Source organism: Anser anser (genome assembly GCF_964211835.1).
Source record: "Anser anser genome assembly, chromosome: 5".
Lineage (NCBI taxonomy): Eukaryota > Metazoa > Chordata > Aves > Anseriformes > Anatidae > Anser > Anser anser.
In genome coordinates this window covers 46,168,929-46,191,400 of record NC_139725.1, presented here as the reverse complement: position 1 = coordinate 46,191,400, position 22,472 = coordinate 46,168,929, and the positions used below count along the sequence as shown (strand labels likewise).

The following is a 22,472-nucleotide window of genomic DNA, read 5'->3' as shown; positions in this document are numbered from 1 at the left end:
AATTTCTAACTTCTGCACAACAAATCTGGAATCCTGCTTTCACCAACTGTGGCTTTGAAAATATGTGTGTGTATATATATATATGTATATATGTATAGAGGTTCCATTTTATAGAACAAAGTGCACAGTTCTGAACTAATTCCGCTATGTAATAAGAGGTCAAACATCCTTTCGTAATTTCAATAAATGATCAGTTGGCTGCAAAGGGCTTTTTCTCCTTTTATCTTTCACAGCTTCTCCACTAATGACTCTGATAGTGCCTTTTCATGGAAGAATGCTGCAATACGATGGGTAACAGTAAATTTAGATTACTCCTGCAGAAATATACTGCTTGGGAACAGAATTGAATTACGGTTTTGGATTCTGATCCAAATTTGCCAGTGGAAATATTTTTTATATAAAACCAATACTTTTTGACACAGAGTTTTCATATGTCTCTATTTAAAAATAAAACAAATCTGTATTTAGTCTCAATACATTACTTCAAAATGAATGGCCAGAAGATTTTGCCTTGAAAATGTAAATTCATTATACAACCCTTTTTTTTAGCCAAGTTTTAGTAACTAATTCAATGAACTGCTAATGCCATAAGTTCCAGTCATTAACTATAAATCATTAAATGAACAGGCTAACAATGTTTTGAACCTGAGCTTCAAACGTACTTATAGCATTTCAACAACTATAAGTTTCAGCTGCTATTGAGAAGGGGAAAAGTTGTGGTGGGCAAGCAAGACAGAACAACAAAGATCTTTTCATCTCATTTTCAGATTTCTCTCTTTTTTTTAAGTTACTTAGAGTATGGTTTTTTTTTCTCATTAGAATAAAATAAAGCAGAATTTACTACCTAAAAAAAATAAACTGACAACTGGAAAAAAAAATGCTGAGAAAAGATAAAAATAAAAGGATATAAAAGCTGTAGGTACCTCATGTAAGTACTGTTAGCAAGAACTGCTAAGAAGTGTTATTAGCAGAGGTAATATTAGCCAAAAAAGTATTATGACTAAATTATTTTATTAAGATATGAAATACATACTAAAACTCACAGTATTTTTTTTGTAAAGCATTAAGAATCATTATATAGATGTAAGTTATTGTTTATTGTAGCAACATAGTCTCTTTTAAAGCTCACTTTTAAAAATATTTTCTATTTTAAATAGAAAAATCTTGCCAGAAAATTTTTAGTGGTTAATATTAAAAAGTAGAAAACCATCTCCCCACACTGGCTATAACATAGAATTAACTTTGGATATTATTGTGTTTAAATAGCTTTTTCCTAGGATTTTATGTTTCTTTTGCTCCACTAAACCTGGACCATATGCTGGATGCAATTAAAATATAACGCACTTCAAACTGAGACCTAACAACTGGAATTTAGTCACTGACAATATGGGATGGTGTTACTTCTATTTGATGAGGCATTTTGTTTTAATTTCAAGTCACCTGTATACAGGTGAAGCATTTTTTATGGATAGTCCTGGAGAGGGAAAGCTTCTCTCTTTTGCCAGACCAGACACAATATATGTAAGTGCAGTATAAACATTTTCCACATCATCATGTTTCCCAACAGGACCACTTCTGAGTTGAGAAATTTTATCTTTTGGTCTTGATCTTGATTTTTATGCCAGAGTTTCCTGAAAAAAAAGCATTGCCTGCTGGATGCTATGTACGGGTGGGGTCCCTTCTTCCCGTATGGATCAAGAGCACCAGTTCCTAGTTCTTCTCAAATTAACATGCCTCAGGCTACACCTCCCTCTTCTTTCAAATCCATCCCAAGGAGAGCACTGAAAGAAAAGAAGACCCTCACTATCGAGAATATGGAACATACTTTGTTCCTGCCTCATTTAGATAGTAAATGTTTTCAGAAAGGACTATCTTTAAATGTCTTGTTTACTATTTAGCATGTTAGCAGAGCTTAAGCCCAAGTATTTATCCTATATCAATTACCCACCACGTAATCATGAATATGGAATAGTGGACTTGGTTACTTGTCCACCGGACAGGACAGCTTTAGTCATGCTGTTTTAGGACTCTGCTGTCTTCCTCTTCTGGAGGCCACTGGGTCACTTTCTGATATGTATGAGAAGATTTCAGCAGGTCTCTGTAAGATTATATTTCTTCCTGTGTAAATCTTGAATATCACCAGCTGCATATGGCAAAAGATCATTTATAGTGTTAGGCATCAACATAGTCTGACTTACGTTGCTCTGGAAGAAAACAGAATAATCCCCAGTTCTTTGGGACTACAGATGCCCACACTGCAGTGGAAAGGGAGGTAAACTCCCTCAGGAAAACTTCATAAGTATTTTCAAGGATTAGATTTTAAACTTTGTTGCCTAAATCAGATATAAATTTCATGTGAATGTTCTTGCAAATCTATGTCAGAGTCCACCTATGTTACCTAGGGACTCTACTGCACAGCCAGTAATTAAATCCAAAGCTTCTAAAAACTGTATGGAGATACTGGATATAGTAGCTGGAAAATTGAACATATTTTTTAGTTTATCCTGATAGCAAAAATAGTTATTAAAGACTTCCAGGGAAACAGAGGGGTGTGCAGCATGTATGTTGAGATGGAGCATATCTTTCATTGACCTAAACCTTTCTCTCAATGAAAGACAAATTTTTCTGCCAAAGAAAAAGCTATTTACCATATTTTATGACTTCAGCTAATTTTAAATTCAAAACAAAAATACCATTTTAAAATGCCAAAACATTTTGTTTGAAAATTGTCAGAATGAAATATTTTGATTTTTTTTTTAAATTTTGTGAAAACCTATTAAAACAGGAAGCTGTACCCACAAACACTCTCATTTCCTAAAACTGATTAATCATTAATTTGGTATTCTCTAAAGAAAATTCACTGTTCTGTGAGTCCAAAGACAGGTTCCTAGCCATTGAACCATTCTTCCTGTCTAACAAGTTGTTGATATTACAGTTATCCTCCCCTCAAAAAAGTTCAGCTGTACTTCCATCGCTAATATTGGCCTTAAAGGTCTTTTAACTTTTAAATTAAAGAGAAGCTTTTTGAAATGAACAAGAAAATCACTCTTTAATGCATTTGAAATTTTCTCGAGGAAGTCTTATATTAACTAAGAGGAAAGAGTTTTTGGGTTTTTTTTTAAGTTAAACCTGATTATAGTATCTGAAAGTATAGCTTCTTTGAACTCCCATTTCATACAGGAAGGGAGGAGGAGATCCTTAGTATTTTTTTCATGGGAAAACAAGTCTTGATCTATACACGTTTGGTTAACCAATTTTAATGGAGTCTGTGTTTCCTGTGTGTTCCTAAAGAGGCTCAAGAGAAAAATATTTGTGTAGCGCAAATGCCATCGAGGTGTATTATCCTAGGGTAAAGGGGAAGAAGTGCAGTATCTATGAACTTTAAGGACTAAAATACTGTATTCAAACAAGTATTCTAAAGTTTTAGCAGACTTCTTTGGCTGGATATTAAGGGGATTATCTCAAAGAAAACATGGTTACTCTTATCTGAAACTTCCAGATCTAGTCAGAATTCAGAGGTGATTGGAGACTTCTTCTGCTGATACTGCACTGTGTTTACAATGGACATTATCTTGGCTTGCAGCTCCCCACACCACACAATGTGAGTTTTCATTGTTGTTCCAATGAAAAGGGAAATTTCAGGGACAATGGCTGTGGTGCTGTGCAGTTTGCCCACCTCTGTAGAACAATTACTGCACTCAGAGCTCTACTGCAGCACCAGGCAGCAGCGAGAAGGTGTTTTATGATCATCTACAAAACTAGTTTTCTTACATTCAGCGCCAGAGCAATACCCCATCTGCACAGTTCTTTGTCCCTGCTAAATAGCCCATCTTACCACTTCCTAGCCCCAGTGCAGTGAAGCCTGTCTCCCTCCCAGGCAGGGATGTTCTATAGCCACCAGGGCAAAGAGCTTCACACAGATTTCTCAGGAACCACCACGCGTTTATAATAACATCTACATTTCTTATCTGTTAACATTGTGGGAGAAAGCTATTACTGAAAGCCAAAGAGTTCCACAGGAAGGAGCTCTGTGTTGAAACCCAAAAGGTGCTGAATGAAATGAACAACTGAGTCTGAAACATTCTGCTGAGCAGGAGGTGCACTCAGTGGCAGAGGAGACCCTGCACTGCTGAAAGCTGGTGGAGTCCTTCGGCTCCTGTGCCTGACACATTCAAAAGTCACCTCAGATCAAGGCAGCAATCTGTGTTCCTAGAGTGCCAACAGCTACAGCCCAGACAAGAATTTAAAAGAGAAAACGCAGGGCAATCTGTATAAGAATTTATAAGCTAGGAAGAAGCAAAGTGTGCTCAAGAAGTAGACTGTATGTAATTCTCAATATGTCAACATGTCATTACCTCAACAGGCCAACACGACTGTGCCATAGTTCTGCTCTTGCTCTGGGTGAAGGCTGGAAAACCAAGGTACTGTTAGCAAAACCATTGTAGACAGTGGGGTTTTGGGGGTGGCTACACACCTGGGCTTTCAGTGATGTTTCTGCGGGTGTCCCCATCTCCTGTCCCACCACCAGCCAGGTCTGCAGCAGGGACGTGCCTGCATCCACCAACAGTGAGGATCCTCCTGTGAACTGCAGATAGGAGTTCAGTGAGTAACACAGAGAGATGCTGGAATAGCCTTCAAATTACAGACTTATGTTATTAATGAACTTGAAAGGTAATTAACTTATTTCAGGCCTGGACGAAAATGTTACATTTGAGTTGGGAAGTCCCTAGATGAATTCTTTCAGTGTCTTTATCTGCTGTAAGTGTGCTGTTAATTCATGTATGCTTGAGTTTACTCATCTGTGTCATGAGGTTGATGGTACTTAGAAATATATCCCCCAACAGCTTGGCAAGGGTCTTTTAAAATGGCACAATGCTGAAAAATGCTAATTATAATCATCCCCATCACTGTGCCCACCCCAAGTAATTATTACATTGCAGAAAAAAAGTAATTCTACTGGAATAATGGCACAATCTATTTATGTAGGGATTGTTTTCTACATATGTCTCAATCTTCTCCACATATAAAAATAATGTGAGCTGAAATTATTCCTTATTTATCCAGTTTTGAATTTTAATGAGCAAGAATGCCACAAGTTTATGAAATTTTTAAAACCAAAAGATGAATTAGATTAATAGGCTTCATAACCCACCATATTCTGGCAAAAGGTACTGTGGAAACTTTTAGGTAAATAGCATTTAATTTAATTTAATTATTTAACGGTATAGTGCATCCATTTCAGCTCAAAAGGGATAGTGGTTAAAATACGGAGGCTGGGAATTCTAATATCCCCATGCAAATTTTCAATATATTCTTAAGCAATTCAATTTTTAAAAGGGTATAAACCAACATAATTTTGCTGCAAAGCCTGATTTTATGCCAATTTGTAGATGCTGAAGCTGGTCTTGCAACACATGCATAGTTCTTTTTTCTTTAGCGTTGTCCTGGAGAGACATGAAACTAAACTAATATTGTAGCTTTCATAAGTTCATCATTTAGAAGAATTGTGAGCAGATTCAGTTGCTGATAAAAGGAAAAAAGCTGCAGATAAGGGGACAAATTCACTGCCTGGGCTGTGTGCAGACCCTACAGCTGGAATAGGAGAAGATACTGAAGGTTAGAAGCACTCTAGTCCATTAAATGTGTCTGCAGCCTGACGGTCAAAATAACCTGTGCTTCCAACTAGTACCAAATGTGGGTTTACTGGGCGAAACGTGATGGGACTGCAACTACCACTGGTACTGCCCAGTGCGGTGAAGATGCTGTACCACGTCCAAGGTGCAGCTGCTCACTGTCTGCCCGCTACTGATATACATACACCATGGACATGAGCAGCAGGCAGGCTGCCACACTCATTGCCTTGTGCACCAGTGGGAGCATTTAGCATGAATCTGCTGTAGAAAAGCTGTTTCAGGGAAAGGGGTTGTGAAATGCCTGGGGTCTTGTGCAGGAGGTCTGAGCTGCTGGGGAAGGTGGGTAAACAAAACTTTCCACTTTTTGTCTGCTGTCACTGTAACTGCCTCTGCTCAGTCCTTTGCTTTCATAAGCATAATGCCAACTCATTAAATTCTAATTAGAATTAAATGCTTTAACTCCTTCCTCACCACTCTGACCCTCCAGCTGTCTGGTTCTCATGTTGTTTTCAGCCCTTCCTGGCTCCTCCTTGGATCCTCATCTTCTCCTCAGCAAGGTGAAAGGCCAGCAGGCTTTGCTGTTGAAAGCACTCTACCAGAACACTTCTAATAATCTTCTCTTGTGCTGGTATTTTTAGATGCCAAACCAGAAGTTTCACTGCACAAGAAAAGAAAGTAATTTACAGCTTCGTGTAGAAACACAGCCACTTCCAGTTCATTTGTTTTTCATCTTGATTATCAACACGTTTGTCATATCTCTGTAATTTATTCATTATCTTTAGTCGAGGAATGTGAAAGGGAGGGGTAGGAGTGAAGGAGGAGATAAGTGCACTTGTCAAAATGTGAAACAGATGCTCTAACAATGATTGGAGACAATTAATGTTCTCAGTGAGCATCAACAAGCAAGGTCCGTGGATTGCCTCAAATTTCTGCAGCAAACAGCCTTTTGGAAAATGCAAATACGGAGCCTTTATTTTTCCAGGCACGTGAGAGGATGCCTTGTTGGTAATGAGCTGTCCTAAGGAACTTCGCATTGCTGCTTGACAGTGCGGCTGTTCTGATCACTGCCGGCCTGGATACGAGCGCAGCACCAGGAGGGGTCTGTAGGGCTGGTATCAGAACTAACGAACCTGTCACCACTCCCTCCCCCTGGTTCAGGCTCAGCATGTAAAGCAAAGCACTTAGCACGTGTTTAACCTTGGGTTACTCAAAGTCAATAGCACCTAAGAAGCAGGTAAAGCCGGGCACGTGCACTGTGATTGCCAGGGTAGGCAGGCAGCTAGCAAAGGTCTTTGCTGTGCTCAGGTCTTCTGTTACTCACTGGGGAATGTCCCCATTTTTAGAGAGCTCTAAAGGGAAGGTCGCTCATTTGGTCTTGCATCCAGCACCAGAGAAAAATCGGTACAGCCAAGGAGTCAGAGTCAGACTTCAGCCTGTATCACTTTGGGGAATTGGCAATGAATTCCAATCAAAATAAATAACTGTAACAAGAAAGGGGAAAAAAAATCAATAACAAATAGATGTGATCTAATTACTAACATCTGTAGTAATAGTTTATTGTTCCACGCCACACGTAACTTTCATCTTCCCTCTCTGCACTCTGTCAATTTAATTTTCCCTTCTGCTGTTCTGCTATCTAAAATGATCAAACACCTACCATGCCCTGGAAAGTACACCAATTAAAAGCTGCATTTAAATCTGCCTGAATTTGCCTGTCATAAAGTTAATTGGAATAAACACATATTTGATATGATATTGTTTGAATTCTGCTCCAAGCCAGAGTATTGCCCATCACAAACTTTCTTTTTATTGATTTATATTCTTATTCTTCTCAGTTTTCCTCCTTTTATTTCATTCTTCCTATTCAAAAGATTTTTTTCCATCATTCCACAGCCCATAGATAACATCTGCATTTTGAAGGAGCTTATAAAAGGACGCTTTTAAAACCTGAGTAATGGTTTATTTATAATACATTCAGTTACTTCTCTGCTAAATTTATTTGTAGTTGGGTCAGTAGAAAATGGATGTGTTTTTGTTGTTGTTGTTGTTGTTTGTTTGTTTTGTTTTTTTTGGTTTTTTTTTTCATAGGAAAATAGTGCAAATGTAAGGTAACTCAGGCAGGGACCAAGGGTGAGAGGCACAATTTAATAGCATCTCCCTAGGGACTGAAGGGGGAACCCCTGGTCATGCTTCTTCTGCCTACTCCTCCACAGCACAGGAGCATGCACGGAGCCACTCATGCCATCCTGTATCCTCTCACGTACCCACATTGCTTAGGGAACGAAAGGGGTTTCTTCACCAAGGGCCCACACTCAGGCCCTCATATAACAGCCAGCAGGGGGCCTGTCCTCCAATGGCCTGTTACACACAGTATATGGCAATGGCTTCTGGGTCATACATAAACCAGCATATTTTTACATGCCATGTAAAAGAACACTTTATTTCTGTTTGCCTCAAGCCTGCTACCATGTCTATTATGAGCAGGAAAAAAAACATACATCATCCAGCTAAAACTATAACCAGAGTTTACTTAATGGCTGTCATTCGTAATTTTCTTTTCAGTGTTCAATGACTTCAGTCCAGCGAAGTACCAACATTACAGGGATTTAAGGCAGCACGTATGTTAGCCTATGGCCACCATTGCATAAACTGTGGATAGATGCACAGCCAACTGATAAGAGAAATTGATGCCTGCAGCAATGGGAGCACACAGATTTGATCAGCAAGCAAATCAATCGTTGCATGAGAAAAACATGTCAAAAAGAAATCCTCGTCCCTCTACTGCTACTGGGTTTTGAGTCTTGGGTGTTTCATAAGCTTACATGATTCAACCAATTTAAAAGGAGACAGCACACTAATTTTTCTCTTCAGCACCTTATCTTCTGGAATGAATCAGCTATCTGAATGCATGGATTAAGCTGCATTGTTATCACTGGACCTATATTAGGAACAAATTTGATTCAGGTATGAATCGTTCATGTAAATGATGGGGTATGACATTTTTAATCATGCAGATGTGACTTTAAAATACGTATTGGGAAACTGTCTAGGAAAGAGTACAGGTTTCCCCAGTCATCAGGTGTATGTAGCAACTAGGCATGACATGCAGCATGAATTCAGTGTGAAAAAAAACACCTCATCATTCTCAAAGGGCATGGCAGTTCCAGTGCATGCATGAAATGTATATTTCTTCTCTAGTAGTAGCTCACGTTGAGGTAATCTATTTATCCTTTCCAGCACAGGCACATTTATTAGCAGAGTTAATAAGACAGTCTTTATCAGAACATATTGTCTGTTGTCAAAAAATTTAAGGATTAACACTGTATTGCATGTCTGAATAGAATTGCTTTCCCATAAGATTTGTTATACCAAGTTAGTTACATGGTCCAGCAGGTCTGGTGCCCTGCCAGATGGCAATAAATAAATGGCAAACAAAATTTCACAGAAAAGTTTAATTCTGGGACACCATCTCACTCCAACGTGTGTTATGTACCCTGATAACTGTTGCAGCACAGCACATGGGAGGAAACATTTCCTTCCGACCTCCACAGGCAGTTAGTTTAAGCCCTGAAACCTGGCATTTGATTACCCTTATCATAGCTACAAGGACCATTATCAGAGATTCTTCCAGGATTTCTACAGCCTTATCACATCTCCGATTATGATAAGGCAACAGTAAAGCATTCAGAAGCCTCTGTAGTAAGATGAATTAGATGAAGTAGATTTCAGTACTAAGAGCTTGATAAAGGAATATGTTCTCCTACCCCTGATCATTTGTAAATACGTAGACTCTAATAACTAATTATATTTGATTTTCAGGAGATTATTTTTCTGGGATTCTGTCAACAAAGATTTTCTTTCAGATGTGCTCCTAACTTCTCGGAAACATTCAGTTCATGGTTTCCAGACATTCGGTAAATGCCCGGAGGAAGGTCTTTTTTATGTGATGCGTCGTCCCTCAGTCTGAACTAATTAACTGATACAAATGTGGAAAATATCCATTTTGCCATGGTGTTGAACTTTTCAAATCTTTCCATTTAGAAGATCAGAAACAATCCAATCAAACTGCTTGCCACCTGGCTTCTCCTCATCACTTTTGCAGTGGAATTAAATAAAATTATCATTTCCAATTTGAAAATAGAAATGGAAACTAATTATTCAACAGTGACCTGGATGGCCCTTTAATTAATGCTCTATGTTCGCCCAAAACACAACTGGTTTGAATTTTATGCTGGGTTTCTTCTCCTAAAAGCGCTTTGTGCTCTCATGCAGAGGCCGGGAGGGAGCTTGGGGGGGGTGGGAAGCAGGGAGGATTGTTTTTTTACCCCACAGCATCCCCTACTGTTGCTTTTAGGAATGGTATTGATTCATTTAAAAGGCAATTTCACGCGGTTCTCATCCAGGAGGAAGGCAGCCCAGACCGGTCACAGGCTTTTCAGCCGAACTGCAGGAGCGGGAGTGGAAAAATAGAAACACTTAGTGTCCCCAAGAGACTCACAGGTGGTGCTTCAAGGGAAAACTACTGCCCCAAAAAGTTATGTTTCACTAACAGAAAATCTCAGTGGCTAACTGGAGCAGCAATTTCCTAAGGAACCCTGACCTCAATGACAAGGGACAATTTTTTGCTTTGTTTTGTAAGTACCTCTACGGCTATTCAAAAATTTGGAACATTCCTGAATGCTTTAAAACTGAAATGTACTCTCAGTAAATCCTTTTCTCCCAAAGGAACCAGTAAATACAACTTTTAATTTTCATTTCTAGGGATATCTTTTTTTCTATATGTATGAACAAAAATTTGAAAAAATATACATGCAGGTGGAGGCAGGGGTCTGAATATGCAACTGCTGATTTCTCTGCATCTTTCTTTCCTTATCTATTAAATTGGGTTAACAGTACTTCTGCACCTCCCAGGAGTGTTGTAAAGCCCTACTCATTAAAGTTTGTAAAGTATTTTGAGATCCTTGATTGCTGATGCTACACAAGTGCAGAAATACATCACTTGATAGATATGAACGGCAATTCACCCTCAGACTCAACAGTGTTCAGTAAGGGAGCAACTGAAGAATATCAAATGCTGCAGGCTCAGATGAAAGTGAGCTCATCAAAATAAACGTTTTACCAGAGGCTTCCAAGCACCTTGCTTCCTACAGATCAGACGAAGAGTTCATCCCCTTCTCTGCTTGACAACAGAGAATAAGCCACAGCACTGCACATCACAAACAGTGGCTGTAGCATTCTTCTCTGCTGGAGAGTTTCACTTTATTGTAGAGCCCCATTAACTGATGAATTGAGGTCAGAATGGTTCATGTTATCCCTGTGAGTATAGAAAAGAGCTAGGCCCAAACATGGAAACAAAACAGACTTTCACTATGAAAAAGGAATCAGGTATAGTGATATCTGTGAATACTGCCTTGTAAAAGGGTCCTTTTCCGCCATTTGCTATTCTAATCAAAGGAAGAAGCTTGTGAAGAAAACACTTTTGAATATGGCTGGAGAGCTCACATACATTTCTATCTGATCTACAGAAGAGAGATTTCTGCATCTTCAGTTCTAGGAAAAGCAACACAAATCCATGAACTCTTCTCTAATTTTAGAATTTTATATTGTCACAGTAACCTGTGCCCCTTCTGGAGATAATCTAGATGTCTGGAACAACAAAGTCTCTAGTGCATTCATGAGTTCCCAGTAATCCTCAGTCTCTGGAATAAAAGGTGTTCATGAGATAGGACTTCTTGTTTTTGACCAACCTATTCAGATTTTCTGTACCTGCAAACTTGAAACCTAGACCACACAAACTGACCCAATTTGGTTTTGGTCAAAAGAAGTCTGATGATGAAATCTCTTGCACATACTTCAGCTGGACAAGAACTAGTTCAATCATAGCTTATTTCAAGACAAGCCAACTGTCTTACACTTGAGTTCAAAGAAGCCTAAAGGAAGCAGAAGCAGCTAGTTCAGCTTCAGATCAGCCCTGACTTCCTCCTCATACTGAGCACTACTGCACCTATCTAAGAGGGAAAATGCCATTCTATACCTTAAATAAAGATGCTGTGCCTAAAACCTGATCCAAACTACTTTTACATCTGAAGCAACATTTCAAACACTTTTGAATCAGCACTTCAGCTTGTAACAAGTTTGCTAAGCCTATGGAGGTTTAGAAGGCAAACTGACAGATGAGAGGCACAACTTATCTGCTAAGCACCTTCTACTCCATTGATTTACCAGGCCAGACTGAACGAATGCTTTTAGCTTGATTCTTACTCAAAATGCAAGTTGTCTGAATGATGGTTTAACCAGCAAGTTGACAGAAATGATTTGTAAACAAAAGAAAGTAATCTTGAAAACTGAGGAGGAAGATAGTATTTCCTTTCCCTTCTAGCTTTATTTTTGAGCCTGTTATTTATTTTCTTTCTTTCTTTCTTTTTTTGTTTGATTCAAACAATACATGAGCAAGCGAACTATTCCTTTCTAGTCCTTTCTTTAAAAGAGATTAATTATTTCCATTGTTAACTAAAAGGCTTTCTTCTAATTAAATGAAATTATAAGGCATTCACCAGTGGCATTACAGTAGTCAATAAACTAATTAGGGTTGTGGCAAATTAGGGAAAAGTCATCAACCGATCTTAGGACCATGATTTAGAAAACTCTAAGAATGTGATTTTCTCATTCTTTGAGAAAGCAAGGAAGAGCTTGCACATACTTTTAGTCACTGTTTAGAATGCACAGAAAAAATATTTGTCCTTTGAAATGAGCAGAGTGGCTCCAGAAATTTCTGGCTGCATTACCTACATTCACTTGGTATATCTTTATGTCATTTGCTTTTTTCAATTGGAGTAGAAGGAAAAGAAAGGGTAGAATTTTCTTTTTCTATTTTTTTTAATTGCACTATTGCCCTCTAAAATTCTATTTCAGTTGAATCAAAATCATTCCAAATACTAAAAGTAGTATTTTTTCCTTTCATAATAATACAAAAAAAAAAAGTGCTGTGAAGAGTTCCAAGATTTCTCACTTAGAAACAATATCATTACCCTCATCATCTTTACAGCAATGAAACAGATTCTTCACAACTCAGTGACGGGCTAAGAAAGTTGCATTAACTAGTTTTCTCCTGTTTTTGTCCATCTTCAAGACATTTTTGGCACAAGATGAATGAATGAGAACAGATTACATTATATAAGAACTTGTGATTCAATTCAACAGAGATTCATCAGCTGCTCAGACATAGGCTTGTAGTCCACTGCCATGTACAGCAGAACTGGCTAACTGCTGGGCTGTGGAAATGCATTATTTTCCTGTATTGTAGTGCAAATGCCAGCCTAGTCTACTACTGCCTCTCATTTGTGGTGGTACTTCCTGTTTAAAGTCATTTTGGAAGGGTTACAAGTTCTGACCTGATCATACTGTCAACCCTGGGGAAAGAAATAACTTTAAAAAAAGATGTGATGGAATAATAGAGTAGAAAATATCTAGTCTGCATTTTCAAGACAGACACTACAACCCAAATTATTCCTCATAATCCAAAGTATTTCAGCCATGCCACTAATACTTTTGTCTCCCTTTTTGATAGCTTACCTTCTCCATGACCTCATGAAAAAGTGAACTGCATTGAAAGGTATTTTAAGGTCATTTAAATTTCTGTCAGAGAACAGTAATAATATTTGAAATCATCAATAACATTTAATTTCTATTTAGTAATTTATGTCATCAAAGCAACTTTCACATGTATCATTGGGGTTTTCTGCTGAAGTTTTAGAATTTCATTTTGAGACAACCAGATAGTAAGAATGAGGCTCTAAGGTTGTTAAAGCATTTCTGAAAATCTTTCAGGTTATCTAGCACAGTCTTTGACCCACTAACTGACTCTTCATTCCTGTGCAAATGCATGGAATTTTTTCTGCAGTCATTATCTAAATTCTACAGTCTCACTCACCTCAGCTCCTGTGTTCGTGGGTAGAGAGGGAGATTTGCTGCTGGTTGGCAGTGGACAGCTGGGCTGGACTGCTAGGGAGATCCTGGCAAACACAAAAGATGCAGTCCTGAACTTCTGGAGTCCCAGATTTCTCCTCCTCCTCCTCATATAGCCACCCCTCCCTGGTTGACCCACTGCCTTCCAAGTCTCTCTGGGGTAGTGATCAGAAGGGAAAGATGGAATGGGACACGAAGAGAAGAAAAAGAGGTCATTACATTGGGATAACAGTGAAGGGATAGAGAGAGAAAGTGAAAGAGATTATGGAACTCTTGCTGGACTAATGCAAAACAAAAAGAGTGCAGTAGAGAGGAAACCCAAACAGTTACTAGCTGAAGATGCTATTTATAATAGCAACATTTACATTTTGCTGAATTTTCCAGAAAATGGAAAGGAACAGAACTTTCCTTCAGCCCATTTTCCTCCATCCCCTTCAGTTTTTCACTGCATTTGTCTTTCATGTTGTGTGGATTAATCCTTTCAACATTTATCTTATGCACATCAAACTTGCAGCAATGTTACAGTGTCTTTTCTGAAGCTGTTCATGTTGCTCTCAAGGTTATCTTTTCTTAAGTGGACCAAGGCCTGTAATTTCAGCCTAGATTACTGGCCTTATTTATGGGGCAATGCCACACAACGTGGCCTTTGATAGTAAGTAACCCCTTTGGAATGCTGTCAGTGAAAGTCTTTCTCCATATTTATTGACTTTCCTGTTTTCCTTCTACCTTCAAGTTAGAGCTCAGTTCTGACCTTTTCTGTACCTCAGCTCTCATCTATGTTTTTCTACTCCTTCCTACTGTTTGCTCACTTATTGTTAATCCTTAGTCTCTTCTTATTCACAATCTCTCACATCTTACTTTTTATACAGTCTCTCTGACCCTTTGACAAAAACCCGTCAACTCTGTCCTCAGGAGTTACAACTTTAAATCCCATCTAATCTAGTTCCCACTGACATAGCAGATCTCACCCCTGTTCTGACACAGTCGCCATTCCTCTCCCTGTTGTGTCTTGATTATTTCATTCTTGACTTCAGGGGGGAAGTGCAAGGACCTCACATGCAGGCAGAGAAGATTAGTGGGGATTTACATGTTTAAATTCAGACATGCTTCCCAAAATACCCAGCCAGTTTGGACTGAACTTTGGAAGAACACAGTCTCCTTTGGTGCCTCTGAATTAAACTGTGGAGATTCCCAGTAATTTCAAGCTTCATGCTACTCAGCTGAGTGGACTTGTCAAAAACTCTCAGGTAAGTTTAGGAAGATTCGCATACTGGATTTCTTGTCTTACCTTTCTTCCTCAAGCAATTCTGATCTACTTGAATTTCTGAGGGTCTACTGACCAGATCACAAATTCCAGGTTGTAATACTTTATCTTAAATAAAGAAATTCTGACTTCTCCTAGCTTTTATATAATACCATCAGGTGGAAGAAGTAAATTTAGCTTTGTACTCCACCTCAAGGAATCCAAAGCTACATTTCCCAGCCCTCAGAGACTGCCCTTACAGAGTTTAGCATATTCAGAGTTGAAGAGAAATTAATTCCTGCCATTGTGTCAATCTGTTACACAATTTAAGAGATGATTCAAAACTTTTCCAAACAAAGCCTGAAAAGGCAAAGATGGAGATTGTTTTGAATACTGGTCCTGTTTGCAATGCAGCCTCATTGCAGTGCAGCCCCTTAGCATATCCAGCTGAGCAAGACAGACCCTTGTGCTGCAGAAATGAAAAGGAAATGGTGGAGAAGTGAGAAACTCCTGAAGCCCTGACACCCCAGAGCTATGGTTTGAGTTATACTTGCACAATGCCAGATATCCTTTAAGGTCTTTTATGTATATATTGACCAATTAATTTGATTTTCCAGCCTCAGTTCTCTGCCCGCGTTTGTGTATGAGATTTCCGGTAGGCATCAGAGCGAGTATGAAACTGAAAGAAGGCTGTAACAGCAAAGGATCTGCTGACTGCTTGAATTGTTCTGTGGAAGAGTAGGAGAGTAAATGAAAGCACAGATGATTTTTTGTGGTTAAAAATCGGACAATCAAACCAGCATTAAGGAGCTATGCAAACTAGTAACAGGTAAGATGGGTGACAGGGCAAAAGCAAAATGGGTTTCAAAGGTTAGGACAAGAGGCTTAAAATCACACTGGAATATGGCCAGTCAGTGAAGGGTGTGAAGAAATTACATGATCTGAAAGACAGCACAGCCAAAATGTCCTGGCTTCTCAGAAACATTGTTATTTGTATCACACTCCCACCCAGAGGCTCCATGTAAGTATCAGGGCCCCATTGTGCTACATATTGCACAGACACAGCAAATGACAGTCAAAGCCAAAATCACAGGAATAGCAGAGAAAAAGCATCAGCACTGCAGCATATAGGAGGCAGAGCTCTAGTTGAGTGGGGAGCAAAGTGAAAAGGTTTCATGCCAGAATGACTCTGGGTTTGCTCCAAAGGATCATGAACCTCTGAATGAACTTGCAGCCCGGTGAGTTCTGTGTAGTTCCAGGTGCTGTAATGAATGTTTCACAGAGAGATAATTAACCCCCCTCACCCCAAAGCTCCACAGAGCTGATGCTTTCCAGCACAATCTGTCCGTGACACCATAGTAGAGTGCAGAGCCAGCTTTATTATTTCAGTTTGTTCTGTTCCTTTTTACTGCTACTGCTCTCTAAGGTTAATTGTATTCCCTGTGCTGATGCACAGTGGTATCTATACATAGACCTTGCTGTATGGATTCTTCTTTTTTTTTTTTTTTCTTTTCTGATTTTTAATCAATAAGAAGTTCAAACACTACGCAGCTTTCTCAATAAAATGCCAGGAGTCAACCAGTGAAGTGGGAGAGGGCAAAAGTAAAGAAACAAACCCTTGACCCGTTCCCACTCAGCCCACTCTTTTCTTGGTTTAGAAGAGGATTCAAAGGAGATGAAAAGCAAACAAACAAACAAACAAATAAATAAAAGAATCACCCAAATGAAAACTTTTTTCTTTCTGGAAGATAGGAAGCAGTAAATTGTAGCATGTGTCCTTGCCCTTGTTCCTGTATCTCAGTCTGTTTTCAGACTGAAATCTGAAGAACAGATTGCCCAGAGAAGCAGTGGATGCCCCATCCCTGAAAATGTTTAAGGCCAGGTTGAATGGGGCTTTGAGCACCTTGGTCTAGTGGAATGTGTCCCTGCCCATGGCAAGGGGGTTGGAACTAGACAATCTTTGAAAGTCCTTTCCAACCCAAACCATTCTATGATTCTATGATCCAGCTAAGTAGTTAGGCCATTCCTTCCTTTTTCAGACTCCTAAGTTCATATTCACTTCAGAGCTATTTTGGGAGACCAGACTGGTGGAAGCCTAAAAGAGTGACTAGGCACTGTATTGTTTCTGGGATGGACTGTGACTACATCCATACCAGCAGTAACACACAGACATGATCTTCCTCTGCCCCAACTAATCCTGCAACCAGAAGTATGGATAAACACAAAGGACAAACTAGGTCCCTTACAAATGTGTTTCTGTTACATTAGCTCAGTGAAATTCCAGCCCTGTGTCTAAGGTAGAAGTTAACGTTCATCACATGCTAATGTAACATGCTAATGTAACTTACCCAGTTGAGTCTCTGCTGGCTCAGCTATCTTCTTGCAGTGATCTCATGAATGTGCATACATGATCATAGTATACAAGATTACAAGATGAAAGAGAACGAATAGTGTCTCAAGATTATAGGCATGAAAAACACAGAAGGACAAACAAGTTCACATGCCAGCATGCAATGTTATTTGGAAGTCCAAAAATGTAAAGATTATGGCAGATCCTCTTCAGCACAGTGACTACTAGAGTACTTTTATGTGTCCTGTTTGGTCAGGAAAAATATCTTCCTCTTACTGATATAGCCCAAGAAGGTGCATTGTGAGAAATTTACTCCAGTCTCTAATAAAACTATCACTAGGGTCTGATGGAGGCTAAATGGACCATTACGCTGTTCTACTCTGATAACTGTTACAGTATATTTCCAAGATAATTATTTAACACTGTTCACCATTAGCAAGAACCTTTGATTTATATTTTAATTTCATTTTTGTGGGGGAGAAGATGATTGTAATTTAACAGAGATCCATAACATATTCATGGTGGTAAGTGGAGAAGAGATAAATCAGATGATTCATTTCATACTGAAATCAACCCAAGCTGAAAGTAAATAACCACCCTTGCCCCCTTTTGGATGATCAAGCTCCTTTGTTTTGGAATAGTTAATACTGAACTTGAACAAATCTCTCCTTGTTTAAAAGTTTAGATTTGAGGAACAGACCAAGATAGATGGTTTCTTTCTCTGTAAGGTATTGATTAATGGATTGTACTAAATGGTGTGACATGCCCTTTAAATGGAATTTACAAGTAATATATCGTATGGCAACTGCATTATTAATGATTTTGATACCCAGTATTTGTGTCTTCCTACTCTGAGCTCTTCTTATTTATACTGGCAAAGGTGGAGGGCAAAAGCTGGCTCTCCTAGTTTGCTGGGCTTTGTTCTCACAATCATATATATTCGTAGGCTTATTCTCATTATTCACATTACATCTAGGCTGACAGCTTTACTGACTATATGCCAGCACTAGAAGGAGGAGAAAAAAAAATTAAAAAAAAAATCTTTTTCGAGAGAATCACCAAACCCTTTAGATAAATATATATATCAGTAAGAATTGAAGATGGCTGTAGAGCTCATTCCCCTCATTATTAAAAGATGTTTTCAGTCACAAATAAAGGAATCAGAGAGAATCAAATTTTACTATACCTTTTTTTTTAGTTTATAAATTTCTCTGCTTATTTTTCCTGCACTTTGAGAGGCAGCCTGCACCGCATATGTACTGATGTGTTTACCAAGAGGTAGACTTGTGCATGGAAAACTGAAATGAAGAGCAAAGGGAAATTAAAAAGCAATTATACAAGAAGGCAAAGTCAAACAACAGTATTGTTCACTTCATATTATTCAGTCTATCAAGAACCAAAGAATCATGAACTCCCAGAAATAGAGGGATAATTTACAGAAAATGAAGACATTGCAGAATTATTTTTTTTTTTTTAGTCCTTGCCAGAGGAGGCATCAGGGAGATGTTTATGTCAGACATTTTCCTTTCATAACAGTGAAAGATGCTGTTAGCAGCTGAGATTTTAGAAAAGAAAATATACTATCAAACTGAAAAATTAAACAACAATGAATCATCACAATTTAGTAGAACAGAACTGCTGAGGAAACTGGCAAAAACTGACTGAAGTATCTGGCAAAAATATCAGGGGCATAACCTTCTCATTAAGAGATTTTATTGTCACCCCATCAAAATCAAGAACCTGGCTTGCAACCAGTTGGCAGTTTTACTGAATACTGACTGATATCAGACATTGAAATCTGTCTTTGATGCTAAGAATGACAGATTAGAGTTGCCCCTTGTTCAAAGCATCCTAAGTTCAGCATAGGTATCAAGAGGAACAGGATGTTATAAGAACTAGAGGTAACTGAAAATCACAAGTTCCATTTTTGGAAAGCTGTGGACTTGTAAAAATACCTTATCTAACTTCAGAATGAATGTTATAGCTTCCAGAATGAGAGAAATGGAAGTGAAGTCCACAACCAATGGTTTGAAATAATCAAACCACTCAGTGATACAGTTTTCCAGGGCGACCCAGATTCGTACTCGGGCACTCTCAGTTCACTGCCATTTCCCAGTTTCATCCCCATTGGACCTAGGGAACAGACTGGGACCCAGGTGTGCACAAACTCAGGGAGCTGTATCCAAAGATGGATACCACAGTCAGGAAGTCAGAGCTCATCTCTGTGACAGGGAGCCAAGAAACCCTAGGCCTTGAGCCAGTTTGGCAGTGACTCTGCCTCAGAATGAAAGGTGCTTGAGGCTCCAGGTAAAGAAGCCAGACAAACTACTTTTTTTTTTTTTTTAATGAAAACAATTTTTCAAAAAAAAAAATCAACAAATTATTTTAGATGGAAATAGCAAGTGTTATTGAACAACATGGCATTTTTTCACCTTTGCCAACCTCCCTGCAGTGCTTCTCTTGTTTTTTCAATAGAAAAAGGGATAATGAGGAGAGAAATAATTACCATTTGTGACCACCTAGTGTGGAAGTATGAGTGTGCTTTCTGCTGAGCACGTCAGTATACAAACTTACATCCTATGTAATAATTACGTTGTTCTATCTTTTGACATGGTGTGACATAAAAAATCTCAGGACGTCAAAAGACCGCTAGAAGAAGAATAAATATTGAACAGGTCTGAAAAAGCTTTGAACAAGACAGTAAAAGTAGGTACAATTCAACATTCATCAAAGTAATTTCAGGAACAATTGCTGCATTCCAAGAATAAATATTACTTACAAGCATTTAATTTGTCTAGTGAGAATTTTTCAACATTTTAAGTCTTAGCAAAACTCATTGAAATTAAATCATTTAAAAATTAATTCAGAGAAGCTAGATTTCTCTCAACCAGTTCTTCTGCCTCCAATAGGTTGAACAGTCTACTGAAGACACTGGAAATGTTTCTATGAACTTTGGTGTGCTTCTTTACCATTTATGTGCCACTGCAAACAAAGAAAGTTTGATAGCTAAACTAGAGGAAGATGTCTTTTTAAATCTAATTGGATTCCCAGGTACATTCATGCAAATTTGAATTTTCTTGAATCCATTTATTGAGTGGTATGTATTGAATTTTCTTAAATTAGAGATTATTTTGGTCTTTGTTTTTGCATCATTAAGCGGGTTTCTTTTTTTTCTGTTTAACATAGATTTTATGTCACTTTCAACAGCATTTTAAATGTCCTCTTTGTTCTAGTGCAACGTCAAACTGCCTGAGACATTAACTGTGTTTAGGTTCACAAAACCTGATCTTTAAGAGATATACACACCATCACAGTCAAAATGAAGTGTTATCCCCAAAGCCACACTGTACATGTGGTTATAGAGAAAAAAAGTCAAATTTGAAAGAAAGTTACTCTTCTTGTAGACTCTGTAAGCACTGGGTAAAATAAGAAATTATCTCATATGTATGCCTAGAACTCAGAAACTGTTCAGAAACTGACCCAAACCCTTCTTTGAGGTTTGAAATATTAGTTAATATCTATCTGCAAATTATTTTAATTGGTCATTTGTTTACTTATCTATAAAGAAAAAAAAAATCTTAGGATATTTTCATTCTTTTTGGAGACAGTAGGTACGAGAAGTCTTAAAAAAATCATGGAGAGGAGAGGAGAGGAGAGGAGAGGAGAGGAGAGGAGAGGAGAGGAGAGGAGAGGAGAGGAGAGGAGAGGAGAGGAGAGGAGAGGAGAGGAGAGGAGAGGAGAGGAGAGGAGAGGAGAGGAGAGGAGAGGAGAGGAGAGGAGAGGAGAGGAGAGGAGAGGAGAGGAGAGGAGAGGAGAGGAGAGGAGAGGAGAGGAGAGGAGAGGAGAGGAGAGGAGAGGAGAGGAGAGGAGAGGAGAGGAGAGGAGAGGAGAGGAGAGGAGAGGAGAGGAGAGGAGAGGAGAGGGCCTAAATGTCTAAACTTCTTGACAAGCATGTGAGTTTTTTAGAGTTTATCTACTTATCTGCATTTTTTACAGTAACTCATTATTTTGAATAGATTTCATTGATCTCTGAATAAAGATAAATAGTGAAGTTGGAAACCTTCTTTTCCCTTCTTACATTGAGGTAATAATACTAATTGAGGACCATGATCATTTTCCAAAAGTGTGTTATTTCTTTTTTATTCAAAAGAATGGTATAATACGAACTAAGCTGACAAAGAAAAACATTGCAAAGCAATAAAGTAAAATTGCCAATGGAATCACTTTCTGAAAGAAGCATAAACAGTCAGGTGTTTCTAATTGCTTTTTTCAGAGTCAGATAACGGAATGAAGAAATTTCTTTCATTTACCTAGCCAGTCCTACACTGCAGATTACACCTAAACAGAGGCTACTGTAAGTATATGTGTATGTTGATTTTACAGCTTACAAATGGCTGCACAGAAAGACAAGAAATAGTCTCCTCTACCTGAAGTTTTCTCATTTGCTTATCAAAACAATATGTGAAAAGTCAAACAATTGTCTTTAATGAGTTACCTGTTTAAAATTATTTCTAATGCTCCTGGTATAGCAGCAAGTTAAACATGCATGCAAATAAAACAAAATGAAGTTTACTATAGATCTCACTGTGATCACATTTCCATTCACCTATAATCCACTCCTTTGACCCAAATGGCCTCTTTCCAAACTGTTTTTCTACAAACTATCTAAATGCTTCTTTTTGAAGGAACTATACCTGTAAGGAAATGAAGTTTCAGAGGCTAAGATTACACAGCACAATAATATAAATGCTACACATATATATATACAAAACCACATACATATACAGTCCCTCTGTGGACAAAGTCAATGGCTGTGAAAACGGAAACCCCACCATCATCACACCACTGGTAAATGTGGCACAGAGTAACCACAGGTCTCACCCCCAGATAATCTTTGGTGGAATGTATGAAATGTGTCATACTATCATAGTACTATTCCCACTATACAGGTATATATCATAGTAAAGCATGACCATTTGTCAGCACCCTGGTGACAAGCCATTCTACACTGTGAAATGGCTGTCACAACTGGACTATCTTTCCAATTCTTCCTTTTACTTTGTCAAAAAAAATCTCATTAAAGCATTTAGCAGAAAATGTTGTTCTGTGATACTTTTTTCTTGATAAAAATGTTGATTTCAATAGGGTTTCATTTTGAAAGGAAAAGAACCGACACAGTTTGATGTGAGAATACCCCATTTCTTTCAGCATCTCCAGAGGGAAAAAGTTCATAATTAATATATTTTTGTGTACATTTAAAAGAAAAGAAAAAAAAAACTAC

The 22,472-nt window shown here is 38.3% G+C and overlaps 1 protein-coding gene across 1 annotated transcript in view; it reads right to left on the bottom strand.

Moving 5' to 3' along the window:
- The window catches only part of LOC310899983 (uncharacterized protein), a 52,871-nt gene extending 38,121 nt beyond the window's left edge, over window positions 1–14,750 (bottom strand). Inside the window, exons 1-3 of the mRNA XM_083837157.1 lie at window positions 13,564–14,750; window positions 4,475–4,585; window positions 4,356–4,408 (exon numbers count right to left, since the gene is read on the bottom strand). Of these exons, the coding sequence (XP_083693283.1) occupies window positions 4,356–4,408; window positions 4,475–4,585; window positions 13,564–13,710 (311 nt within the window). The 5' untranslated portion in view covers window positions 13,711–14,750. The remainder of the gene's footprint in view (window positions 1–4,355; window positions 4,409–4,474; window positions 4,586–13,563) is intronic.
- Window positions 14,751–22,472: the final 7,722 nt, after the last annotated feature.